This window comes from Acomys minous (assembly GCF_964271855.1).
Source record: "Acomys minous genome assembly, chromosome: 20".
Lineage (NCBI taxonomy): Eukaryota > Metazoa > Chordata > Mammalia > Rodentia > Muridae > Acomys > Acomys minous.
In genome coordinates, this window is record NC_140502.1 from 26,204,835 (window position 1) to 26,231,664 (window position 26,830).

General features: G+C 53.5%; 1 protein-coding gene and 1 pseudogene across 8 annotated transcripts; both read left to right on the top strand.

Moving 5' to 3' along the window:
* Nucleotides 1-2,676: 2,676 nt before the first annotated feature.
* On the top strand, nt 2,677-3,603 carry LOC311591303 (small ribosomal subunit protein uS2-like; annotated as a pseudogene). Its single transcript has one exon. The product of its transcript is annotated as a small ribosomal subunit protein uS2-like (transcript).
* Nucleotides 3,604-6,555: 2,952 nt separating this feature from the next.
* DMKN (dermokine) lies at nt 6,556-25,378 on the top strand. 7 transcript variants are annotated; one of them, XM_084771096.1, is made up of 20 exons: nt 6,557-7,140; nt 7,408-7,584; nt 7,675-7,731; nt 7,952-7,990; nt 8,169-8,423; nt 9,317-9,361; nt 9,825-9,887; nt 10,079-10,138; nt 12,580-12,627; nt 14,047-14,106; nt 14,254-14,301; nt 14,724-14,771; nt 19,195-19,251; nt 19,996-20,040; nt 21,922-21,969; nt 22,180-22,239; nt 22,494-22,562; nt 24,141-24,167; nt 24,263-24,310; nt 25,045-25,378. In XM_084771096.1, the coding sequence occupies exons 1-19, from the start codon at nt 6,760-6,762 to the stop codon at nt 24,308-24,310; spliced, it is 1,635 nt and encodes a 544-aa protein (XP_084627222.1). In that variant the 5' UTR covers nt 6,557-6,759; the 3' UTR covers nt 25,045-25,378. The 7 variants fall into 7 exon arrangements, with proteins under 7 accessions (XP_084627226.1, XP_084627224.1, XP_084627222.1 ...); XM_084771097.1 differs by having other exon boundaries at nt 25,048-25,378; XM_084771100.1 differs by lacking the exon at nt 22,180-22,239 and having other exon boundaries at nt 6,556-7,140.
* The last annotated feature ends 1,452 nt before the right edge of the window (nt 25,379-26,830 follow it).

Sequence of the window (26,830 nt, forward strand, 5' to 3'; positions counted from 1 at the left end):
GCCAGGGCTCACATCTACCTGTCTTCACAGAAGAGAAGGAAGGATTAAGATTCTGTGAGTGGGGCTGGAGAGATGGCTCAGCGGTTAAGAGCACTGACTGCTGAGTTCAATTCCCAGCATCCACATGGTGGCTCACAGCCATCTATAGTGAGATCTGGCGCCCTCTTCTGGCCTGCAGGGGTACAAGCAGGCAAAACGCTATATACATAATAAATAAAGAAATCATTAAAAAAAAAGAAGGTAGTGCGCTCTCCTGCTGACCTCAAGCTTTGGATATGCACATTGCCAGGCACAGAACTTTAAAAAAATAAAAATAAAAATAAAAAGATTCTGTGAGTGAGTACTGATGGCTCCAGGACAGGAATGGGATGTGGCGGTCCCAGGAAGCCATAGCAAGCGGCTAGGGGACCTGACCCAAGGCCATCTTCCGGCTACACTCTGCCAGCCTCCCCTTTCCCATGAGGCACCCTCTCTGGTCTCTGTGCGCTTTCTGCCCCAGAGGGCTCCCTAAAGCAGCTCTGTCAGCAGCGGCTCCCGAAGTCCTCATCACAATCCCCCAACTCCCTCAGTCTTTTCCCCTTCCTCACTCCCGACGGCTCCGCTCTCTGCCTCCTCCAGCCACAGTGGTCTCTCCTGCCCCACGGCCTTTGCATGCCTGCCTCCACCCTGTGAAGGTTTGTTTCTTTTCCTGTAGATGTCAGCCTACCAGTTGGTCTGAAGGAACCTCCCTGATTGCCCCCCAACCCTGAGAACCCCAGCTTTGTCTATTGCCCTCTGAGATCGTAGTTTTCTTTACACTTCTCACCACCCCTTGATACGTTTTACCTCCTGAAGTAGTAAAGAGAAAAGAGAGTCTAAAACAGAGAGACAGACAGGATGCTATAAGGTACAAGAACAAAACTGCAGGATGAGCCGGGTGTGGTGGCGCACGCCTTTAATCCCAGCACTCTGGAGGCAGAGGCAGGCGGATCGCTGTGAGTTCGAGGCCAGCCTGGTCTACACAGCGAGTCCAGGACAAGCCAGGGCTACACAGAGAGACCCTGTCTTGGGGGGGGGGAGGAGAAGACTGTACGGTGCTGCTGCAGGACCAGTTAGGGTCAGACCTGGGCCACATGTTGACCTCATGATACATTAACCTGTGATCAAAGAAAAAACTATTTTTGTTAGGCTGGACAGATAGCTCAGGGTTTAAGAGCACGTGCTGTTCTTGCAGAGAACCAGGTTCAATTCCCAGCACCCACATGGTGACTCACAACCCATCTGCAACTCCAGTTGCATGGGGGGTTGGTCGCCCTCTTCTGGCAGACACACGGCACATAGGCAAGATGCCCATACGTGTAAAATTAAATAATAACACATGATCTTTTATTTGCTTATGTATGATATTGTATGTGTGTACATGTACGTTCATGTGTGTGTGTGTGTGGGGGGGTGTTGTCATTAACATGCCAGAACCCTGCCCATTTTGTTTGAGACAATTTCTTCATTTGCAGGTTTATACTCTGAGCTAGCTAGCACAAGAGATTCTGGGTATTCTCCTGCCTCCACATCCCTTCTCACTTTAGGAGCTCTGCAATAGCAGGCAGGCACTGCGGTGCCAGGCTTTCCATGGCTCCCGGGACTCGAACACAGGTCTTCGTGCTTGTGTGGCAAGTGCTTTATCCACTGAGCCACCCTCCTGGCCCAATTAAGAATTGTAAAAATATTTTTGTTTATTTTATTATTTTAAAGGTCTTATTTATTATTATTGTGTACACAGAGCTCTGCCTGCATGTACATCCGCAGGCCAGAAGAGGGCGCCAGATCTCACTATAGACGGTTGTGAGCCACCATGTGGTTGCTGGGAATTGAACTCAGGACCTCTGGGAGAGCAGCCAGTGCTCTTAACCTCTGAGCCATCTCTCCAGCCCTCTTAATTAATTAATTAATTTTTACACTTCGGTGTATACGTGTTTGCCTGCCCCTGTGTCTGTGCACCGTGTGCGTGGAATGGAGTGTCAGATCAACCCGGGAACTCTCGCTAAAGACGGCTGTGGGCTGCCATGCGGATAGTGAGGAGCCATCTTTCTAGCCACCCTCACCATTTGGAGACGAGGGTTGCCCAGACTGGTCTTGAACTTGGTATTCTTCTGCCTTGGGCAGCCTGAGCGATGGGATCACAGGTGTGCACAACCATACCTGGCTGAAGGAGAGAGAAACATGTTTTCATCACAAGTTGGGGATGAGGAAAGACCTGTGAGAAAGCAGGTGATGTTTGTCCCCTTAGAAGTCGAACCACCGTGTGGGGGAGATTGGTTGTTAACCAGCTGAAAAACATCCTTGAACAAATGCCGAGAGGAGGTATAAATGTGAGCCAGAAACAGGAGGCGGGGCCTTTGGAGACTTGGGATAGTTTTGGCTGTTCATCCTCCACTTCGAGACGCTCCTAGAGAGAACTGCTCGAGGGAAGGCTTCGGGGTTCTGGGCTCCGGCTGAGGTTCCAGGTTCTGGTTACCCCAGGTTCCAGCAGAAGAAATCCTGCTGATTACGCCAGGAGAATCATTCCTCGGGACTGATATCTTTACGGTTTTGTTATTGCGTTCTTTAATCCTCTTTTCCTATTGTTGCGGTTAGTCGGGTTATAAGTGAGGTATTCGCTTTCCACGCTGCCCAGGGGACGGGTCCATATGGTGTTGTTCTTGATTCCCTTCGTAACTTAAAGGGAAGCTTACACAATGTCCGGAGCCCTTGATGTCCTGCAGATGAAGGAGGAGGATGTCCTCAAATTCCTTGCCGCCGGAACTCACTTAGGTGGCACCAACCTTGACTTTCAGATGGAGCAGTACATCTACAAAAGGAAGAGTGATGGTATCTGCATCATAAGTCTGAAGAGGACCTGGGAGAAGCTGTCGCTTGCAGCTCGGGTTATTGCTGCCATTGAGAATCTGCTGACATCAGCGTCATCTCCTCCAGGAACACTGGCCAGCGAGCTGTGCTGAAGTTGCTGGCTGCTTCACACCTGGGACCTTCACCAACCAGATCCAAGCAGCCTTCAAGAAGCCACGGCTTCTAGTGGTGACTGACCCCAGGGCTGACCACCAGCCCCTCACAGAGGCCTCTTATGTCAACCTGCCCACCATCGCTCTGTGCAACACGGATTCTCCTCTGCGCTATGTTGACATTGTCATCCCATGCAACAACAAGGGAGCTCACTCAGCGGGTCTGATGTGGTGGATGCTCCCGTGAGCACCCATGGGAGGTGATGCCTGATCTTTACTTCTACAGAGACCCAGAGGAGATTGAGAAGGAGGAGCAGGCTGCTGCTGAGAAGGCTGTGACCAAGGAGGAATTCCAGGGAGAATGGACTGCACCAGCTCCTGAGTTCACCGCTGCGCAGCCAGAGGTGGCCGACTGGTCTGAGGGTGTGCAGGTGCCCTCCGTACCCATCCAGCAGTTTCCTACTGAGGACTGGAGCTCCCAGCCAACCACTGAGGACTGGTCAGCAGCTCCCACTGCGCAGGCCACTGAGTGGGTTGGAGCCACCACTGAGTGGTCCTGAGCTGCTCTGCAGACACCTGAGCAAAGGGAGAAATGGAAGGAAAATAAAGTCTCTAAAAGTTGAAAAAAAAATATAAGTGAGGTACTCTCCGGTTAGTAAGTTTGTAATAAAACATGTTCGCTAAGAAAATTGAGCTTAGGGGGCTGGAGAGATAACTCAGAGGTTAAGAGCACTGGCTGCTCTTCCAGAGGTCCTGAGTTCAATTCCCAGCAATCACATGGTGGCTCACAACCATCTATGGTGAGATCTGGCGCCCTCTTCTGGTGTGTAGACAGAATACTGTATACAAATCAATCAATCAATTAATTGATTGATTAAATCTTTAAAAAAAAAAAAGAAAGAAAATTGAGCTTACACCTGGCTCATTAAAATGAACAGAAAATACGTTGAAATGTTCATACATTTATGTGCTGTATAGACTGATGACACGACCTTGATATGGTTAAGGGGAAGGTTTTGATTGTATGTCCTGTGTGTGTGAGGGGGGGGGTAGGAAGGGAGGGAGGGAGGGAGGGAGGGAAGGAGGGAGGGAGGGAGGGAGGGAGAATGTAGTAGGCTGAACATGGTCAGCAGACTGGACCTCGCTGTGGGATAAGCAGGAGCGGAGTAGAGACAGGGGGAGGTGAGAGATGAACGCCAAGCAACCATCAACTGCCAATAGCTCCCCAGCTAGGGGTCGGGTCTCAAGGAGTGCTCTCCCATCCGTGCTGGGATTTTGACGCCCTGTACCCTGTGCCTGTCTTTTGCAGGCTACCACAGCGGCTAAGAGCTTATGTGTACAGCAGTCACGTCATATCCAGCAGCCAGCATCTGACAACTCCCCTCCCCATCCTGCAACACTTATAATCTTTTGTTTGTTTGTTTGTTTTCCGAGACAGGGTTTCTCTGTGTAGCCCTGGCTGTCCTGGACTCGCTTTGTAGACCAGGCTGGCCTCGAACTCACAGCGATCCCCCTGCCTCTGCCTCCCCGAGTGCTGGGCTGAAAGGCGTGTGCGCCGCCACCGCCCTGCTAGAAGACAATTTTCAATCCTCCATGTGAGGTCAGGTGATCAAGTTCAGCTGGTCAGCCTTAGTTGCCTTGACCTGCTGAGCCATCTGGCCGACCCCTAAAACATTGTTTTATAATACCCTATGTCACTGTGGTTTGTTTGAGACAGGGTCTTGCTAGGCAGGCCTTGCACTACTGATTCTCCTGACTCAACTTCCCAAGTGCTGGGACGTGTGCCGCCATGTCAGGCTCTTATAATAGTCTTAAGCGAGAAAGTAAGCTGGCGTACAGGGAGTGAGCGCTGATGCAGATGGGACAGGGCAGGCCGCAGGACCAGGCAAGCGAAGCCTAGCCCGAGGATCCACCAAGGAGCTGGACCCAGTGAGCGTTCTGCCCCGAGTCCCTCCTCTACCCATCCTGTGAGTGGGATCTAGGCTCAGGGACTAGACCGGTCTCTCCGCCACTCCTCCCGGGGACCCAGATTTCTTCCTGCACCCCCTTCCTCCTACATCCACCCAGGAGCAAAACCAGTATGGGTTGGTAGGACACACTGAGGTGACAGACGAGGCTTAGCAGCTTGGGTTCTGCCAAAGGCAGGTCTGAGCTTGGCTCTTGGTTCAGCTACAGGCTCTCTGTGTTCTCTGAGCCCTAGGTTCTCTGTGTTCTCTGAGCCCTAGTGTCTACATTTAAACAGAGGGGTAAAAAAAAAAAAGCCATCTTTCAGGGCTTAGATGATTCTGACATACGGGAGCTGCCAGGGTGGAAATCTGGGCGCACACAGAGAGCCTTTGACAAACATTGGAGCTGTGATTATTATTATTAGTAATAGTAGTATTAGCAGTATTATAACCATCATTAAAACTCCAACAATGGAGCAGCAGGGAGGTAGGAGTGAGAGACAGTCAGGAATGGTGTTTATATTCACAGAAGTGTTGACTGTTACAGGCTGGGGTGCGGATGCTGGGGTGGGTGGGGAAAGGCTGACTGGGAGAAGTTGAGAAAGGCAGGTGGAAACCGGCCCCTCCTAGCCAGGTGATGAAGGCCAGTGATACAAGAAACTGGGAGGACCCAGGGCCCCTGGGAACGGAGAAGTGGTCACACTTGTCGAGCAGGGATGAGACTTGGGGAGGAGGCTCCCCTATTAGAACCCTGGTGGAGGGTGAAGGCAGCGGGTGCCAGGGGTTGGTCTGGTGCGGATACCTCCTTCCTGGCCAGGGCTGCCCTGGCCCCTGGGGAAGGCTGCGGGTGGTGAGCAAGCAGCGCAGTGGCTGTGAGCTCTTACAGACACACATGCACCTCTGGTAAACAGGATGGGTGTCTGGGTCAGCTTTCCCCTCCCTTGGGCTTTCCCGGCCCAGGCCGCCTACTCTTCCTGGGGGGCGGGGGGGCGTGGTGGCTGTCCTGCCCAGTTTCCCTGTTCCTCATCCAGAGCCCCTGAGCTCTCAGCTCGAACCCTTCCTTGCTGGGTCACTCACAGAAGTGTGCCAACTCCTTCACTCAGAACTCACAACTTAACTGCTGTCTCAGAGCGCTCTTCTGGGCCGGGGCCGGGGGTGGGGTGGGGTGAGCATGCAAGGGTGAGCCCCTGCAGGTGGAGAGATCCCAGGGGAGGGACAGGAGCAGGGAATATGGTCGCCTCTTCCCTTTCTACATGCCCTTGAACATGCTGGCTGGTCTGGGATGGGTCCTCTGTCACTGTGGCTTTCCTTGGGGTAAGGGGGGGGGCTCCTCACCCGCTTGTGATCCCTGTTTCCTAAGTCCCCCCCCCCACCCTGCCGCCTCCAGATGGCATCAACGCCCATCTCTTCGGATGCTCCTGTCCCCACCCTGCGCCCCAAATTCCTGGGGTTAGGCAACTGGGACACTTTTGCATCCGTCTCTTTCCCCCTCCCTCCCTGCTGGCTCTCTGTTTCACCACAGGTTCTCACTCACAATTAAGCTTCATTACCTTATCGGAGGCTCGGCCCTGAGTCACTCGGAGGAGGGACTTTAGGCTGCCCAGCCCTGTTAGCTTCTCCGCAACCTACGGTATAAGGGTTAGTGGCAAGAAGGACGACTCTGGAAAGCAGGGGAGTCTGGGAACAGAGAGGGCTGTGGGTCCCCAGGGAGGTAGACTAAGGACGCAGAGAAAGAAAGGCAGGAGGTCCCCATATCTCAGAGGAAGAAAGAAGGGAACAGGAAGAAGACTGGGTTGCAAAGATCCCCCAGGAGAGAGAGAGGGAGCTGGGCAGAGATGAAGTTACAGGGGTGCCTGGCCTGTCTCCTGCTAGCCCTATGTCTGGGTAGCGGGGCAGCTAGCCCACTGCAGAGTGGAATAGAGGGTCCCGGGGCAAGTGCTGCGCAAGGATTGGGAGATACCATTAGCCATGCAGTTGGTGAGGCTGTAGGCCAAGGGGCTAAAGAGGCAGCCGGCTCTGGAACCCAGGACGCCCTCGGCCGGGGACGTGAAGAAGAAGGTGGCTTGGCCCTGAGGGAGGCCAGGGGGGACGCTTTCGACCACAGGCTCGAGGAAGCAGCCCGGTCTCTGGAGAACGCTGGGGGTAAGAAGGCTGGCAGGTGGGCTGAGCGTGTCATTCGACGGGAGACGGATGCTGTCCGCAATGCCGGGTCTTGGGTGAGTGGCTGGGAAGCCAGGTGTGCTGGGGTGTGTGTGTGCGGGGGGGCGGGTAGGGGTGGCTGGGTCAATAAACCTTGAGAAGTGGGTCAAGGTGTGAAACCGATGGTTCCTTGGTGGCTGTCTGGGACAGTTTCTTTCGTTGTCATTACTGGTGTGTCTCCCCTCTTCCTGTTCCCCCTCTTTCTCCCTCTGAGGGTCCTGGTTCTCCCTCTCCTATGATCATCAGAGAAAGGCCCACTAAGGGTGCCTGTGTTGTCCTTGCAGGGGACATCTGGAGGCCACGGCGTGTTCGCCTCTCGAGGTGGCGTCGGAGGCCACGGAAATCCTGGTGCTCAAGGGACTCCCTGGGCCTCAGAAGACAGCTATGGAACCGGCTCTCTGGGTGGCTCTGCGGATCAGGGTGGCAACGGCAAGCTGTTCACCTACGAAACCGGTACCCAGGTGAAGTTACCGTCCAGGCCCCATGGCTCAACCCTGTCCTCCCACCCCTTTTCCTCTGGATCCTGAACTCAGTTCCCGCCCTCCCTGCAGGGAGCTGTGGCTCAGCCTGGCTACGGTTCAGTGAGAGGCAACAACCACAACTCAGGGGTAAGAGGAAAGGGTGCCTGGGTGCCTGTGACGGGACGGGGAGCGACGGGAGAAGAGGGAGAAGGGAGCTGAATGGGTGGCAGTCACAAGCCAGGCAAGAGGGAGGGAAGGAACTAGGAAGTGGGCAACGGAGTCAAGCAACAGGCAACAAGAGATGCCTGGCCTATGAACGCGGCTTTGACATCTCTGCCCTTGTGGGGTTCCCCTCTTCTGTGCACAGTGTACCAACCCCCCACCATCTGGCTCCAGCAACTCTGGGGTAAGAGGAGGCGTGGCCTATGGTTCAGCTCTTGGGATGCACTGGGACGCGCTGGGGCGCACTGCTATCTAGTGGGGGGTGGGGGGGGCTGAGGCCATGCGGGATCCTGTGAGGGGCTGAGGAAGACAACTGTGGCTGTCCTGTCCTTATCCATTGCTCCGTTCTCCTGGCCCCTCAGGGAAGCAGCAGAGGCCTCGGCAATGACTATGACGACGGCAGTAACGGTGGCAGCAACAGCGGCGGTGGCGGTAGTCAAGGCACCACTAGTGGCGGTGACTATGACTACGGCACCACTGGTGGCGGCCACAGCGGCGGTGGCCATGACGACGGCAGCACCGGTGGCGGCAACAGCGGCGGTAGCGGTAGCGGTAACTACGGCTACAGCAGTGACCGTAGTCAAGGCAACAGGGGCGGCAGCAGTTCTGGGTCCCGGGTAAGTTTCTTCCTTGGGATGGGGTCACGGTGGTGAGAACTCCAGCTTTCCGGTTTCCCTGAAAGCTGTCACAGCCCCGGAGTGGATGGCATCTGTGACAGTGGTTGTGTGGGACTCCTTCCGCCCCCACGCTTCCACGGTGGGAACACGCTGGCTCAGGTCTAACCTTTACTGCTTGCCGAGTAGAGCTTAAGGCGAGGGAAGGGAAGAAGACACGTGGGATATACTGTGCTCTGGGCACCTGGAAAGCTGAGGCAGGGGGATTGCTGTGCGTTTGAAGGACAGCCATGGCGACATAGCTATATCTTAAATAATGCAAACAAGAAAACACCCCCCCCCACACACACACTTGTTTGGGATGCTTCCATTAAAACAGGGAAGGGTTGCCCCGTGGAGACTTAAGGATAGCTGCCGTGTGGACCACACTAGCATGTGTGACGGGTGGGAGATGCAGGAGTGGGCAGCTTAGGAGCTCCAAGACAAGAGTGTTCAAACTCGGAGCCCACCCGAGTGGTCTCTGGGGTCTGAGAACGGCGCCAAGTCAAAAGCGGCAAGTGTGGAGGCTGGTGTCAACGGTCTACGTGGAACTGCTAGTCTAGGGTATACGAAGTCAGTGCTCCATCCCGGGCTCCAGGAACCCTAGTCCCCCGGGGGTGGAGGCAGGTTCAAGAGTTAAGGAGCTCAAGGTTACTCTGGGCTACAAGAGAACTTGTCTTTAAAAAAAAAAAGAAGGAGGAGGAGGAGGAGGAGAAGAAGAAGAAGAAGGGAAAGGAAAGGAAAAGAAAAGAAAAGAAAAGAAAAGAAAAGAAAAAGAAAAAAGACCAAATAAGCAAAGCTAATTGCAAAGTGACCTTATTTGCAGAGTCTGAAGACTGTCTTCTCTCCCCATTCAGGGCAGAGAAACATCTAATTTTGATGAAGGCTATTCAGTCTCCAGGGTAAGGATTCTAGGGTCCCCTCTTTTTGTGAGAGTGGGTGCTTAAGGAAGGGCTGGCATGGAATGAGCCCATCCTGCCCCCTAGTGGCAGCTTCTTCCAATTTTCTTTTAAATGAGGTGCCTGTGAGTGCAGGTTTCCTTGGAGACCAGACCCCTGGGACTGGAGCCTCCTAGCAACAGTCCTGAGAACTGAACTCTGGTCCTCTGGAAGAGTCCTTGCTCTTAACCTCAGAGCCATGTCTTCAAGCCCAGTGGCAGCTTCTTAGTGTGTAGATTCCCAAAGTCACTCCATATTTCCAAAGCCTGGCAAACCCTACCCTAACCCTTCTTTTACCAAAGTTCAACTGCCTCTAGCAACCAGTTGGCCAAAGATGGAGAAAGCAAGGAGGCTGGAGAGGGATGGCTGGGCGCTCCTGGGTCCCCCCCCACGTGACTTACAGGCCATGTGGGTTCTTTCTTTGCAGGGAAGTAGCTCGTCCAGCAGCAGAGAAGCAAGTGGTGGACGCGGTGGTGGAAACAGGCCGGAGGTGAGTGTCCAGGGATGGACAAAATGCTGGCAAAGGGTCCGGGATGGGGCTTGGCCGAACCATGGGAGCACTGCTGTCTCTCCCAAGAGAAGCCGATCACTATGTGGTCTCATTGGCTGGGGTCGCAAAGTGGCAGTAGATTGAGAGAGGAGGAAAAACAAAAACAAAAACAAAAAACTCTCCCCCAACAGTGTGACAACCCAGAGAATGGTGGGAATGCTGTACGCATGGCCGGAGGATCTGGAAGCCAGGTGAGAGACAAATCCAGGTGCACAGTGGTTCCCTGCCATCACTGTGCTGCTGTGGGCCCAGGTGCACACGCCTCTCAGTCTTCTTACTGATGCTAACCTCCACCCCACCCTGGGAGGGAACCCAGACTTGACGAGGGAGAAGCTGGACAGAGATTCCCCATAAATCCCGAGTCTCCAAAGTCAGCGTGAACAGCAAGACAGCGTTCCTTCATACCTGCCGCTCTGTATGTGTGTGCGTTACCAGGGCCTTGCTCTTGCTAGGCAAACCACTCTAGCATTGAGCAGCCACCCCTCTCCTCCACCCCATCCCCCATCAGGCCACCCCAGCTCCTCAATGCTGGATTCTAGGCAAGTGTTCTACTGTGGAACTAAAAATCTTTATTTCCCCTTTTTTGAAATTTTTATTTATTTTTATTTTTATGTCCATTGATGTTTTGCCTGCACGTGTGTCTGTGTGAGGGTGTCAGATCTTGGAGTTACAGACAGTTGTGAGCTGCCATGTGGGTGCTGGGAATTGAACTCAGGTCCTTTGGAAGAGCAGTCAGTGCTCTTAACCGCTGAGCCATCTCTCTAGCAACCACCTCCCCCCCCACCTTCTTTTTTTTAAAGATAAGGTCTTGCTAACAGGATCTGTCCGGGCTGTCTTCAAAGCCCCAGCAATCCTTTGGCCTGAGCTTTATAAGTGCTGGGATTCCAAGCGTAAATTCCCAAGCTCAGCTTCTTTTTAGTCTTTATCCTGAGGCAGGGGGCTCGCTAAGCATCTCAGGCTGGCCTTGAATTCCCTATACAGCCCAAACAGTCCTTAACCTTTGATGGCTAACTCTTATGCACTGTGCTTTGCTCTGTATCCAAACGAGGCTGTGAGGAAAGCATGTGTAAACCAGTCCTATTTATTTATTTATTTATTTATTTATTTTAGCCCAGGCTAGCTTCAGACATTTGATACCTCTGCCTCGGCCTCTTGAGTGCCAGAGTTGCAGGCATGTACCACTGATGCCCACTGCCAGTATTTTACCAGATCATTTTTAAGTGTCCCATCCCTGGCCAGTGACCCGAATCCAGAAAAGTCTAGCGGAGGAGTAGAGCACGCACACACCTCCTCCCTGGTAACTCTGGAAATCTGGGCACCGGGGTCAGCACCCGCTGTGACGCTGCCTGAGTAAGTGGAACACCCCTGTCCACACCTAGAGGTCTTGTGCAAAATGCAGGTTGAGCCTGCAGAGCTGGGGTGGGGCTGGAATTCTGAGTTTCACATCCATCCCTTGGAGATGCTGAGGCTGCTGGGCTGGGTGCTGGTGGCAGCAAGGGTCATTGAGCAAGGAACAAGGCAAGGCTGGGAGAGGACCGGGAAGTGGGGGAGGCGGGGCAGAGCAGCTCTCTGAGGACTGTGTATATTAAAGTGCTCACTTTTATGGGTTCCCGGGTTTTAAGAGCAACTCTTTCACCTTGTTAGTTCTTGTTATCTGTCTATTTATTTTAAATCAGCTTTAAGAGCACAGGGAGTCAGCCGGCATCCCCTGCACATGTTTTTAGTCCAAGCACTTGGGAGGCAGAGGCAGCCAGGTCTCTGTGAGTTCGAGGCCAGCCTCGTCTACAAAGTGAGTCCAGGACAGCCAGGGCTACACAGAGAAACCTTGTCTTGAAAAATCAAACAAAACGTATATGAATAAATTAATAAAAAAATATAATAAAAAAAAGAAAATCAAACAAAACATAACAAAGCAAAACCCAACCACCAACATCAACGATAAAAAAAGAACACAGAGAGTCAACAACATCATCGGTTTCTTTTCTTCTAAGGTCTCTACCAATTTTTCTTTTTTAAAGACATTTTTTAAAACTCAATTTCTCTCTTTTTGGTACTTCAGCAGAGAACAGGGAGGTTCTACAGTCCCAGGGGACACCAGGAAAGGGAGAGACGCTTGGCTTGCAGAGAATACAAGAGCTCCTAGTCTTCAGTAACAATACTAACAGGGCAGGGATAATCCCCACATCCTGGCCAGGTCTACAGTAAGCTCTGGGCGTGAGAAAGACTACGGGCTGCTGATCCCTAACTCCAGAGGTGGCCAAGCAGCTTAGCTTGTGCTGCCCAGACCCACGGACTCTCCAGTCACCACCCATTCATGCCCGGTGCAGACACCAGCCCATCCGGGAGGTTCTGGTCGGTGTCAATTTAGCCCGGCAGCCTGGCCAAGGGGAGGCTTCAGATGACTTGGTGGCAGTGGCGCGTCTTGCCAGGTTCTGGAGAAATGAACAGCACCAGATGGCGATGTATTCATTAGCACAGATGAGCAGTCACGGGGTCACGCGTGGACGGGTGGAAGCAAGAGCTGGTGGAGTCGCAGGAGAGAAAGCGCTCTCCCCACTGCCTTCCCTATTCCTTCACCCCCGCTGTCCTGCCCTGTCCTGCCCACTGACTTCTGCACTTTATGTTTCCCTAGGAAAGCAGAGAAAGCAACCGTCTTCTCGGTGGTTACCACGACTACCAGGTGAGCCAAGGCAGATTAGCAGAAGGGATGATGGAGACTGGGGCAGAATGCTAAGAGACAGACAGACAAACAAACAAACAAGCAAACTTATTTCTTCTTCGTAAGCTGCTCTTAAACTTTGGAGCGACTGACAACCAGGAAACCAAAATGGTGGCTGGGCTCTCCCTCCCCTCCTCTGCCCTTGCTCCTCTTTCTTCCTCCTTCCATTTGGAACCGGAGCCATGCTGATGGCAAGTGGGAAATCAGACAAAAGTTAACCAGAAGAACAAAGAGATCCAGGCATGGGGGCAAGACGTGTAATCGCAGTTACTGGGGAGGATGAGGCTGGAGGGTCGCAAGTTCAAGGACTGCCTGGTCTATAGAGTGTGTTCAAGGCCAGTCTGGACAACTTAGAGAGTCTTATCTGAAAAAATAAAAGAGAACTGGCTGTAGCTTAGAGATAGAGCAATTGCCTAAAATCCCCCAGTGAGGGGCTGGGGTGTGGCTCAGTGGTAGAGCCCCTGCCTAGAATCCCCCAGTGAGGGGTTGGGGTATGGCTCAGTGGTAGAGCCACTGCCTAGAATCCCCCAGGGAGGGGCTGGGGTGTGGCTCAGTGGTAGAGCCCCTGCCCAGAATCCCCCAGTGAGGGGCTGGGGTGTAGCTCAGTGGTAGAGCCCCTGCCTAGAATCCCCAGTGAGGGGCTGGGGTTGTGGCTCAGTGGTAGAGCCCCTGCCCAGAATCCCCCAGTGAGGGGCTGGGGTGTGGCTCAGTGGTAGAGCCCCTGCCTAGAATCCCCCAGTGAGGGGCTGGGGCGTGGCTCAGTGGTAGAGGCCCTGCCTAGAACCCCCCAGTGAGGGGCTGGGGTGTGGCTCAGTGATAGAGCCCCTGCCTAGAATCCCCCGGTGAGGGGCTAGGGTGTGGCTCAGTGGTAGAGCCCCTGCCTAGAATCCCCCAGTGAGGGGCTGGGGTGTGGCTCAGTGGTAGAGCCCCTGCCTAGAATCCCCCAGTGAGGGGCTGGGGTGTGGCTCAGTGGTGGAGCCCCTGCCTAGAATCCTCCAGTGAGGGGCTGGGGTGTGGCTCAGTGGTAGAGCCCCTGCCTAGAATCCCCCAGTGAGGGGCTGGGGTGTGGCTCAGTGGTAGATCCCCTGCCTAGAATCCCCCAGTGAGGGGCTGGGGTGTGGCTCAGTGGTTGAGCCCCTGCCTAGAATCCCCCAGTGAGGGGCTGGGGTGTGGCTCAGTGGTAGAGCCCCTGCCTAGAATCCCCCAGTGAAGGGCTGGGGTGTGGCTCAGTGGTTGAGCCCCTGCCTAGAGGGAGAAGAAAGGTTATGGAGAGGAGAGACTTGAGGACAGTGGTGGAGAAGTGCGGGCCTGGTATAGACTGACAGGTACTTGGACCAGTGAACAGGAGCCTCTAATGTAAATCTTCCTTTCCCCTACCAGGACCATGGGCCCAGTGGGGACAATATACAAAACGAAGCTGTCAGTGGACTCAAGGCTGTGGTGAGTGGAGGGTCTTCCTCTACCTTGGGCTGGGACTAGGGTGTCAGGCATTTTACCTTTTCCTTCCGGACGCCCACATCTCCCGCCTCTCCCTCTTGCTCACAAAGTGGACTCCTAACCTCCTGCTGTTTCTTGTCCGTTCCCTAGAACCCTGCACCTTCCTCCTTGCCGTTCAGCTTTGACAATTTCTGGGAGGTGAGTCGTTCTGTCAGCTTGTTTGACTCTCCTTTGGGGGAACCAACCTTACTTCCTCAGCCCTCCACATCCCAAGGGAAAGACACAGCCTTGACCTTTTGAATACATATATGTATAAGTGATTTTCTGGCCTATATGTGCGTGTCCTGCATGTGTGCCTGGTGCCACCAGAGGATAGAAGACATCAGAGCTCCTGGAACCGGAGTTACAGGTGTTGTGAGCCACTGTGTGGGTGCTTGGAATCTGGCACCGCTAGGACCATATCTTGGAATAGAATCTGGGATAGTATCCAGCGCTCTTGAGCACCTGCCATCTCTCCAGGCCAGCTCTTGACCTTCTCTGCCCTAAACAAAACAAAAGCTCAAACATCTTTTTTTTTTTTCATGATCTGGTTTGGACATTTCTTTCTGTTTTCTCCGTAGGATTTAAAATCCAAGTTGGGTTTCATTAACTGGGACGCCATCAACAAGGTAAGGGCCAGAAGGCCACGCACTGCTGACCTGAAGGTGGAGGACTAGACAGAGGAGAGGTAGACTGCTTCATAGAGAGGCAGGGATACAGTAATCATGGCTACTGTAAAGGCGTTTAGGCAGATGCTCAAACGGAAGGAGTCCACAAGTGGGGAGCCCGTGGACACCTGGGAAGAGAATGAGCAGATGGGATGGCCTTAGATGTCCCAGCATAAAGAATTAGGTGGACGCTCAACCTCAGTCTAGTCTCTCCTGTAGACTGTAAGGTTGCCGCCTTGCCATACCAGCAATTCGGGAAGTAAGGCAGTAAGGTTGGCAGATTCAAGGCCACCCTGAATGACACAGTAAGTTTATAGCCTGCTTGGACAATTTAAGGAGATGGTATCTCAAAATTAAAACCCATCAGTGAATGCCTGAGTTGAAACTCAGTGGTAGAGCCCCTGCCTAGAATCCCCCAGTGAGGGGCTGGGGGTGTGGCTCAGTGGTAGAGCCTCTGCCTAGAATCCCCCAGTGAGGGGCTGGGGTGTGGCTCAGTGGTAGAGCCCCTGCCTAGAATCCCCCAGTGAGGGGCTGGGGGCGTGGCTCAGTGGTAGAGCCCCTGCCTAGAATCCCCCAGTGAGGGGCTGGGGTGTGGCTCAGTGGTAGAGCCCCTGCCTAGAATCCCCCAGTGAGGGGCTGGGGTGTGGCTCAGTGGTAGAGCCCCTGCCTAGAATCCCCCAGTGAGGGGCTGGGGTGTGGCTCAGTGGTAGAGCCCCTGCCTAGAATCCCCCAGTGAGGGGCTGGGGGCGTGGCTCAGTGGTAGAGCCCCTGCCTAGAATCCTCCATTGAGGGGCTGGGGGTGTGGCTCAGTGGTAGAGCCCCTGCCTAGAATCCCCCAGTGAGGGGCTGGGGTGTGGCTCAGTGGTGGAGCTTCTTACCTAACACTGGTGAAACTCTGGGTTCAATCCCCAGCTCTACACAGAAGGCAGACTGAGTAGGCATGAACCTAGGGAATTCATTGAATGGGGAGTCACATGGGCCCTGCAAGGACATGTGGAGACTGACAAACCCAGAGAAACAAGGAAAAGAGACAGGAGAGCTGCTGAGTCCTGGATGGGTGACAAGTCTTGGGAGTGACCCTGCCCCTGTATACTCATCATAGCTGTTGCAGTGAGGCGCTTTTTCTTTCTCCCAGCCCCACCCTGTCCGTTTGCCGTGGGTGCTCCTGGCCAGGGCAGTTTGACATCATGATGGTTTGATGGGAAGTCAGAAGATGAAAGGCAAAGAAAAAAAAAAAATCCAAACTCCCCGGGCAGAAACCATGACTGTGGATGAGAGCTGTGCCTGTTTGGGCCAGTGTTTGTTTTAAAAGCTTTGAAGTTTATTTTCACTTAAAAAAAAAAGTTTACGCGCGCGCACGCGCGTGTGTGTGTGTCTGTGTGTGTGTGTGTGTGTGTGTTGTCTCCGTGCATTAAGGGTGGTGCCCATGGAGGCCATAGAGGACACGGGGTCCCCTGGCGATGGAGGTACAGACAGGTTAGAGCTGCCTGATGCAGGTGCTAGGATCTGAACTCTGCCCTCGACCAGATCAACAAATACTCTTACACACTGAGACATCCTCTCCAGCCCTACTTTTAGTTATAAAAAAATTTTTTTTCAGTGCTTGGGATTGAACCTAGGGCCACAAAAGAGATAAACAAAGTGCTGTACCACTGAGTCACACCCTCACGGGGGGATTCTAGGCAGGGGCTCTGCCTTTGAGCTACATCCCTAGCATTCTTTTCCGCTTTTTATTTTGAGACAGGGATTCACTAAGTTGTCAAGGCAGTCCCTGAACTCAATCTCCTCCTGCCGCAGCCTCCTGGGTAGCTGGGATGACAGGCCTGAGACACCAGGCTCAGAAAACTTGGGAGTCTTTAAAGAAAAGACAGGGCACACTGAAGAGTTGGGGGCTGGCCTTCTCAAGAGTCGCCAGGACATGATTTAAAAAGAGTATGAATTACTTGCCAAAATTTGAAAATTGGAACTTAATAATTTAGGTGCCTGGCTTATCTTGAAAACTTTGGCCACCCTGGGACCCTCTTTTCACAGAGTGGCCTTACTTTGTGCCGTGGGTCTGCATTCTCCCAATGGCTACTGTGACCCTGTTCATCAAGTGTTCCTAACACCTAACTGGCCCCTTTGAGCCACTGGAGTTTTAATTCTTATCCTAAGGCATCTCCCCCAAGACTTGATGGTTTTTTTGGGGGGAGGGGGGAATAGGCAGTGATGAGGTGGGGACAGAATTGTCCAAGCATCGGGAAAGCCTGCTTGATCTCTGAGGAATATGAGATGGTGGTTTCTAAGCAGCAATGTGTGTCTGGTTTTTTGTTTGTTTGTTTTTATCTTTTATTTTATTTTTTAAAAAGATTTATTTATTATGTGTACAATGTTCTACCTGCATGTACACCTGCAGGCCAGAAGAGGGCGCCAGATCTCACTATAGATGGCTGTGAGCCACCATGTGGGTGCTGGGAACTGAACTCAGGACCTCTGGAAGGGCAGCCAGTGCTCTTAACCTCTGAGCCATCTCTCCAGCCCCCGTGTGTCTGGTTTAAATGAACGAAATAAATTTTGTTTTATTTATTATTTAACTTGGAGGTGGAGCCTCTCAATATAGCTCAGGCTAGCCTTGGACTCACTAGATAGCACATGTTTACCCCAAGCATGAAAGTTTCCTGCCACAGCCTCCCGAATGCTTGGGTTCCAGGCATGTACCGCCATGCCTGGGTGAGAGGTCTGGGTTTTTGTTTTGTTTGTTTAAGAAATCATCTTCTGGTGGGACAAGCTTCCTTGCTGTAGCCCTTGGGAGACTCAGGACTCCGTATGAAGTCAGGGCACAGACTGGAACTGGACCAAGGGCCCGCACACACTTGACCAAGCACTTTGCCCATCTGGGAATGCTAGCTAGGTGGGAGCGGCCTTCCAGCGGGTCAGTGTGGGAGGAAGGAGCAGTTAGTGCTGGCCAGGATAGGGCACCCAGTTCCAGTCTTTCCCAGTGTGTGTGGGGGATAAGGGAGCGGAGCTCTGTGGCCAGTGCGGTGAGTGAGGGGGAGGGTTCTAGCCTGAGCTGGGACATCTGATCTGTATGGAGAGGTGGTAGTGTCTCCTCTTCCCTGCCAACCCGCCCCTGCCCGCTGCTCTCCAGAGATAGCCAACCCCTCTAGTTTCCTCTTAGAGCCTCTTTCTCTGCTCAGGACAAGGGGAGCTCTGGCAAACCATGGCCTCTCGATGAGGGGTAACCAGCTGGATGGGCGGTCAGCCACTCGCTCACTCCTCTTTCTGGAAACAAACCGCCGCTGCCCCACACGGCTGGTCCCCAGCTCCTTTATTGGTCTCCACTGTAGCCTTTGGGAAGAGGTGGAGAGACAGGCGTGTGGGTGACTGTGGTAGCCCTGGGTCCTGGGGGGTTTGTGACAGGTGTGCTGTGCCAAGGACAGGGACTGGGAGAACAGAGATCTGGCGTGGGGCAGACACGCAGCACGGACACCTAGCCAGTCTCCTCCCTGTGTCCCTTTCACACATCAGTTACAGGGCATCTCAGCAGGCAGCACGGACACCTAGCCAGTCCCCTCTCTGTGTCCCTTTCACACATCAGTCACAGGGCATCTCAGCAGGCAGCACGGACACCTAGCCAGTCTCCTCCCTGTGTCCCTTTCACACATCAGTCACAGGGCATCTCAGCACGCAGCACGGACACCTAGCCAGTCTCCTCTCTGTGTCCCTTTCACACATCAGTCACAGGGCATCTCAGCACGCAGCACGGACACCTAGCCAGTCTCCTCTCTGTGTCCCTTTCACACATCAGTCACAGGGCATCTCAGCACGCAGCACGGACACCTAGCCAGTCTCCTCTCTGTGTCCCTTTCACACATCAGTTACAGGGCATCTCAGCACGCAGCACGGACACCTAGCCAGTCTCCTCTCTGTGTCCCTTTCACACATCAGTCACAGGGCATCTCAGCACGCAGCACGGACACCTAGCCAGTCCCCTCTCTGTGTCCCTTTCACACATCAGTCACAGGGCATCTCAGCAGGCAGCACGGACACCTAGCCAGTCTCCTCTCTGTGTCCCTTTCACACATCAGTCACAGGGCATCTCAGCACGCAGCACGGACACCTAGTCAGTCTCCTCTCTGTGTCCCTTTCACACATCAGTCACAGGGCATCTCAGCAGGCAGCACGGACACCTAGCCAGTCTCCTCTCTGTGTCCCTTTCACACATCAGTTACAGGGCATCTCAGCACGCAGCACGGACACCTAGCCAGTCTCCTCCCTGTGTCCCTTTCACACATCAGTCACAGGGCATCTCAGCAGGCTGCAAGCAGGCAGGGGTGGGATCCGGGGCTTTAGGTGAGCTGTGGTGGGCCCCCGGCTTACCTTTCCCCCCATCTTTCTCTCACAGGGCCGTCTCCCGTCTCCTAGCACTCGCGCCTTACTCTACTTCCGCAGACTTTGGGAGGTAAGAGAAAGAGAGCTATCACTTTTCAAAGACCCCGGGGATTCTGGCTGTCATGCTCCACCATGTCTCCCTCAAAGCAGCTGCAGCCCAGCTGTTTTAAAAAATTTATTATTATTATTATTATTATTATTATTATTATTATTATTATTATTATTATTATTTTGTTTTTTTCAAGACAGGGTTTCGTTGTGTACCCTTGCCTGTCCTGGACTCGCTTTGTAGACCGGGCTAACCTCAAACTCACAGCGATCTGCCTGCCTCTGCCTCCCAGAGCGCTGGGATTAAAGGCGTGCGCCACCACTGCTGGGCTCCTCAGCTGTTATTTTACATGGCTGTTTTGTTTTGTTTTATTTTTTGAGACAAGATCTCACTACGTAGCCGTAGCTGGCTTAAAACTTGCTAGCTAGCCCAGGCTGGCCTTGAATTTGCTATGTAACTAACCCAGGCCAGCTTAGAACTCAGAACCCTCTTGCCTTCTGAGCGCGGGGGTTCTAAGGTGTGCACCACCAACGCCCGACGACTCTCTCCACCTTCGAGCTACGGCATCTCGTCATTTTTTTTAATCTCCAACCTTATCTCAAACTCAAGCGCCCTCATTTGCCTATATTCTGATCCTCACCCAAGCCCCAAGCCACACCCGGCCCTTCCTACAGCCAACCTGGCGCCTTGCCCGGTGCGTTGTCATTTCCTACGCTCTGAGATCTGGCACCGGGCCGCTCTCTCATCTCTCCTCCCTCCTCCCAGAATTTCAAACGCAGAACTCCCTACTTCAACTGGAAACAGATTGAGGTAAGAGGGTTGGGCACAACCTCTCATTTTGGGGTGAGGCAGCTCAGCTCTACCAGGGTTGGCAGCCCTTGACAGACGGCATGCTCATTTTCTTCCTTTCCCGGATGATTGAGTGAGGGCACCTTCCCTTCCTGCTCTCCTTGGCTTGTGCAACCCTGAGTTGGGTGGACCGGGAGAGCGAGAGGAGAAGCCATGAGTCACTGAAGGAGTCAGATGGGAGGGGCCTCTGGAGTGGGAGGGGTCTTCCAGGTAGGGGGCGGGGCCTCTGGGGTGGGCGGGGTCTCCCTAGGATAAAAATCCCAAGGCAGGCAGCTCGGGCACTCACTGCACCACTATGAAACCAGCCATAGTCTCTGCTCTGCTGCTTATCCTGCTGGGCGTGGCCTGGCGCGGAGACAGCCACAGCTGGGTGGGTATCAAGGAAAGTGGGTGGAGCTGGGGGGGGTGATGGCAAGATGGGGAGGAAGACAGGACTGGGAGGGGGAGGTGGGGTCAATCAAGTGATGACAAGGGGATACCGAGGAGGAAAAGCGAGGGGGAGCGGGTTCAGGCAGGTGCAGAAGGCCTGCGCAGCGGGGCCTTGGGGAAGATGATCAGGACCACTGGATCAGTAAGAAAGCCACACCTCAGTGTTGCATGGCTAGCGGCCTTTCGGAACCAGAATTAAGGCCAGGTTATCTGAGTTCCTTGTGCACCCTTGTCTAGTCCTTGTGTAGGACTAGAGTTGTTAGAGTGTAATTTTTTTTCAAGAAAAGTTAGAAATCTGATTTTAAAATCACTTGCAACTATCTTTTTAAAAAGAAAGAAAGACCAAACAAAATGTGTCTAGAGGCCCGTGAGTGGCCAGTTTGTGACCTCAGTGTCAGAGCTGGTGGTGTGGCTGAGACTCAGTGCCAGGAGACTGGGGTGTGGCTCAGTGGTAGAGCCCCTGCCTAGAATCCCCCAGTGAGGGGCTGGGGTGTGGCTCAGTGGTAGAGCCCCTGCCTAGAATCCCCCAGTGAGGGGCTGGGGTGTGGCTCAGTGGTAGAGCCCCTGCCTAGAATCCCCCAGTGAGGGGCTGGGGTGTGGCTCAGTGGTAGAGCCCCTGCCTAGAATCCCCCAGTGAGGGGCTAGGGTGTGGCTCAGTGGTAGAGCCCCTGCCTAGAATCCCCCAGGGAGGGGCTGGGGGTGTAGCTCAGTGGTAGAGCCCCTGCCTAGAATCCCCCAGTGAGGGGCTGGGGTGTGGCTCAGTGGTAGAGCCCCTGCCTAGAATCCCCCAGTGAGGGGCTGGGGTGTGGCTCAGTGGTAGAGCCCCTGCCTATGGTGGGTTTGGTCCCTATCTCCTCTGTCAGACTTGGAAGAGCTGTGAGGTGTGCAGGTGCAGACTGCTTTAAATGTTCCCTTTCCCTCTTCCCTTAGCTGAGAACTAACTTAATCACTGAGCCCCAAATATGGAGAATAGCATCAGTCTAAAGGCTCACAGAGCCTCTAGAGGCCCACAGAGAGCAGGGGTGGTGGTGGTGGTGATGTAGGCACATGGCTGGCTGGGGTTTAGGGACCCCTATGGCGTCACCTCCTTTGCTATTCTAGCAAAGTCTCCCATTCAACAGCTTTCAACCCTGCAGTATGTGTGGAGGTGGTGCTCTTACCCAGCTGGGCTCTCCACACTGCTGGCCAATCCTGAGTGTGGAAATCCATGTCCTATATCTATCTGGGCCATAAGTATCCCCTAGTCGTACTGGACTTTGCTGGGACCTTTATTGGGGGAAGGGTGTGTAGCGTGGCAGAGCCCCAAGAAGAAGTAGAGCTGAGAAGAGCTGAGGAGAAATGTCTGGGCTTCGGAAGGCTGGCAAGGCCTGGAGGACCATGGAGACGCTAACTTGGCTTCTGGCTCCTTTTTAGGGCTCGGATCTGCCATCACTGCAGAAGAGAGCCCGTGGTGCTGATCAGGTGAGCTTCTTTGCCGCCAGGCTCCCCTGGAAGGGCCTGGGTCTCTGTCTCTGTCTCTGTCTCTGTCTCTCTGTCTCTCTGTCTGTCTGTCTGTCTGTCTGTCTGTCTCTCTCTCTCTCTCTCTCTCTGTCTGTCTCTCTCTCTCTCTCTGCCCCAATTCTCAAGGCTGGCTTAACCCGAAATCCTCTCTTTCCCCCTCCCATTTGATAGTTTTCGCAGCCACAGCCGCAAACAGCTGCGAGACAAGAGGTGTCGCCTGACACAGCCAAGGCAAGATCCTGCCCCCTGGGCCCTGACTTAAATGCTTAGTCTCTTACCCTCACCTCCCATGTCACATCTGAGGAGCTGGGAGAGATCCCAGGGAAGGAAGGCCCTGCTGGGGTGGGCTCCTGCTGGCCCTGTGGGGTGACAGGAGGGGGACAGAAGCGTGGCTTCTAAGAAACCTGCCGCCTGGGCAAAGTAGTGGAGCCGTTATTACACCCCCCCCCTTCCCTGACCACCCCTGTTCCCTTTTGTTCCCACAGAACTACTACAATAGCCCGCAGGGGAACCCTAATTACAACTGGCAGTACTATGCCAAGACCACCCCCAAGGTGAGCTTCGAAAAGGGAAAAGGCTTTGTTTTCTCCTGGTGGAGAGTCGGGGAGGAAGGGAGGCTGTCTCTGCTCGGAGTGAGGAGAAGCTTACCTCCTTCCTCCATCACACTTGTAAGGGGGACTTCAGTGGGACATACACACACACACACCACACACACACACACACACACACCACACACACACACCATGCTCGCACACACACACACACACCACACACACCATGCTCGCACACACACACACCACACACGCATGTGTGCACGCATACACACACTCACATCACACACCACACACGCACACACGCGCACACACACACACACACACCACGCACACACGCACACACACACACCCCAGAGTAGCTTGGAAGTGAGTGCAGGAAGAGATACCTGGGCAACACAGGAGGCGTGCCTGGGGACAGTGCTCTCCCTTACCCTTTGGGGGGGCAGCAGCTGGGGGGCAGGGAGGATAGTAGCCCAACACATCCTAGAGCTAAGCTTAGGGTCTCTGAGGAAATACAAAAAGGGAGAAGAAAGAGTTGCGAGGTTTGTCTTGCGAAGCTGCAGACAAGGCAGCCTTAGAAGCCCGGGAGATGGCTCAGCAGGGAGGGGCGCTTGCCTCACAGCCTGAGTTCCGTCCCCCTGGACCCACAAGGTGAAAAGAGAGGACTCTTCCATGCTGTCCTCTGACCTCCACATGTGCCCTTTGGCCCGACTACATAGATATACAAAATAGATTGTTTTCTTTCTTTCTTTCTTTCTTTTTTTTTTGAGACAGGGTTTCTCTGTGTAGCCCTGGCCATCTTGAACTGCCTTTGTAGACCAGGCTGGCCTCGAACTCACAGAGATCTTCCTGCCTCTGCCTCCTGAGTGCTGGGATTAAAGGCGTGCGCCGCCACGCCCGGCTTAAAGACCACTCTTCTAAGATAAGAGCATAGACAGGCGGTCCACAGCCTGTCGTCCTAGCCACTTGGGGTGGTATGGGGATGGTGGCTGAGGCAGGAGGATCGTAAGTTCAGGGACTGCCTGGGCTATAGTTCACACCTAGCCGGGGCAATTTACTGTCTCAAAATATAAAGGCTGGGGGCTGGAGAGATGGCTCAGGGGTTAAGAACACTGACTGCTCTTCCAAAGGTCTTGAGTTCAATTCCCAGCAACCACATGGTGGCTCACAGCCATCTATAATATGATCTGATGCCCTCTTCTGGCAAAACACTGTATACATAATAATAAATAAATAAATCTTTAAAAAATACATATATATATGTGTGTGTATATATATATATATGCTAAGAATGTGGTTTGGTGGTAAGATGCTCACCGCCTTGCATGTGTGAGGCCCTGCGTTCCGTTTCTCGGCACCGCGAGAGCAAAGACTAAAAAAGCAAACAAATGAAACAAGGATGTATTTATGAGGAAAAGGAGGGACAGATGAATTAAATGCCACCGTAGGCTTCCCCTGGGCTCTGCGTAGGGCTGATGTTGGCTTATCACGGGGGACCTTGGGAAACCTGAGGCCAAGTTAGGGCCTAGAAAGGGTCGCCATAGCCTCGTGTCACCTCCTTTGGTCTTCTCTTTCCAGGGAGGAGTCACACCTTCGTCATCCTCTGTGAGTATGGGGGGATCAGGAAATGCAGCGGGAGACAGCGGGGACCTGAGGCTGCGGGGGTAGTGGTGACAGTGCGATGTCCCCTTGTCTTGTAGGCTTCCCGGGCTCAACCCGGCCTGCTGAAATGGCTGAAGTTTTGGTAGGTAAGTGTCAAAGTGGGTCATGCAAGGCTGAGTGCCAAGGGCACCTCTTGGCTAGGCATCTCTCGGGACCTCAGTGAGCAGGAGAGGAAGTCTGGGTTCCTTGGGGTGGATCTTGAAGAGGGATTAAGAGGAGCACCCTCTTTGTGGGGTGTAGAGGAAGACGCCATAGAAAATGGCCCAGGACACCTGGGACTGTCTATGAGTGGGTGACAGCTGGATGGGGGGCTGAACAGAGAGAGAGAGGGCTGGCCTGCAGTCCCTAGAGACAGGAAGCCTTCTAGGAGACAATGGTTCAGACGCATGGTGAAGCAAGGCCCCGGAAAGGGGCCTGGTTGTCTGTCTTTCTTTTTCAAGACAGCCTTTATCTGTGTGGCCTTGGCGGTCCTGGACTCTCTTTGTAGACCAGGCTGGCCTCGAACTCACAGCGATCCACCTGCCTCTGCCTCCCCGAGTGCTAGGATTAAAGGTACACGCCGCACGGTCTTTTTGTGTAGCTCAGGGTGGCCTCGAAACTCCTAATTCTCCTGCCTCGGCCTCCCAGGCGCCGCAGACCATCAGGCTTGGCCTGGAAAGCGGTTGTTGAGCACGTCAACGAGACCACAGCATTTGTCTTATGTAGGAGTAAAAAGTGAGGGAACTGAAGGTGGCTGGGGCAGGACAGCCAAGGAGCCACGGGAGCCAGGACTCTTCAGGGTATGGGAGAGGCTGTGTTCCATCGTTTGTTTCTCTTCTAGAAGATTCCTTCAAGTCACTGCTGACTCTTCATGAACACAGGTCTTGAGGGGAGCTTGGCTCTACTTAACCCACAGTCCTCTCTGCTGTGGCACACCTACATGGGCGCTGACACCCCCAACCATCTCACCTGGGGACGTGGTTTACCTGTCCTCACTCTCCCGATTTCGGCTGTTGGTGTCTTGGAGACATGAGAGTCAGCTTCCTTGGATAACCGGCCAGTTTCTTCACCTTCCGGTTCTGACGGGAAGTCCCACCCCCACCGTAATGATGGCACAGGGGCTTCCTACTTTCCTACTTACTGTGGAAATAAAACACAACTCTTTGTTTCCTCGAGACTCTATTCATTTGTTATTCTTTTTGGGGGGCAGGTTGTTTGGTTTGGTTTTTTAAGACAGGGTTTCTCTGTGTAGCTTGGCTGCCCTGGACATGTACACCTGCAGGCCAGAAGAGGGCACCGGATTTCATCACAGATGGTTGTGAGCCACCATGTCGTTGCTAGGAATTGAACCCAGGACGTCTGGAAGAGCAGGCGGTGCCCTTAACCACTGAGCCATCTCTCCAGCCCCATTTGTGATTCTTTAATAGGACCCTGCTGACCTGGGTGCAGGAGGGTGGAAAGGCGGGCTGGCGGCTGAGAGCCTTTCTCCTGAGCGCGGGATGAGATGTGGTTGGCCGGAGAGAGATGAGACCAGGGCTTGGGTTTGGGCGACACAGGACCAAGCTAGCTCACGGTTTCATGCGAGTTTCTCTGTCTGCGGGGGGAAAAAAAGTTTTTTTTTTTAACCTAACATACAAATTACAGTATTAACCTTGGTTAGCTGTAGATGTTTTTGGTGGCCTGAAAGCGCCATACGGCAACTGCTCAAAACAGGAGGCTGAGCCTGGCGGCGGTGGCACGCGCCTTTAATCCCAGCACTCGGGAGGCAGAGGCAGGCGGATGCCTGTGAGTTCGAGGCCAGCCTGGTCTACAGAGTGATTCCAGGACAGCCACGGGTATACATGAGAGACCCTGTCTCAAAAAAAACTAAATAAAAATAAAAATAAATAAATAAATACATGAAAATACAGGAGGTTGAAATCAGGAGAGCTGCTTCAAAACGATGGACCAATTTTGGAGGTGGAGACACACACGGGGACCGGGCAGGACAGACCGGCAAGGAAGGACTGGAAACCTGGGCTTGCCATACACTCATGGTTGGATGGGCACAAGCAGGCGGTGGCAAAGGGCGAGCCGAAGCCACTACCTTGCCACGTAACCACGGCAGGAAGACAGGCAGGAGAAACTACCCCATTAAATAACCAGTGGGAGAGGCGCCCAGGCCCAGGGCACAGGCTGAGGAGCCCCCCAGGGAGAGGGCCAGGAAGCGCTTGTGTTTCATGGAACAGGTAGAGGGGTGGCCAAATGTGGGGCCTCCTATCACCATCCTCCGACCCCCGATATCCATGGAGGGGAGAAGAAAGTAAAAGAAAGAAATCTTGCCAATTAAGTGAGTCCCGTGCCATTTGCAGGTTCACTGAGTGCTTGGCAGCTGCCTCTTGTAGTTAGGCACAAGGCCTCAAATAAGTTGTGAATCAGTGACAGACACCGGCCCCTAAGCTGACTCAGGAAAGCCACCTGATCAAGCACGCTTCTTAGGAGCATAAATCATGGTCTATACTGTGCTCTGCCTTGTCCTGCCCTTAATTTGGCTCTTTTTTATTTTTTATTTTTGTCTTTTGTTGTTGCTGTTGTTATTTTGTTTTTCCATGCAGGGTTTCTCTGTGTTAGCCCTGGCTGTCCTGGAC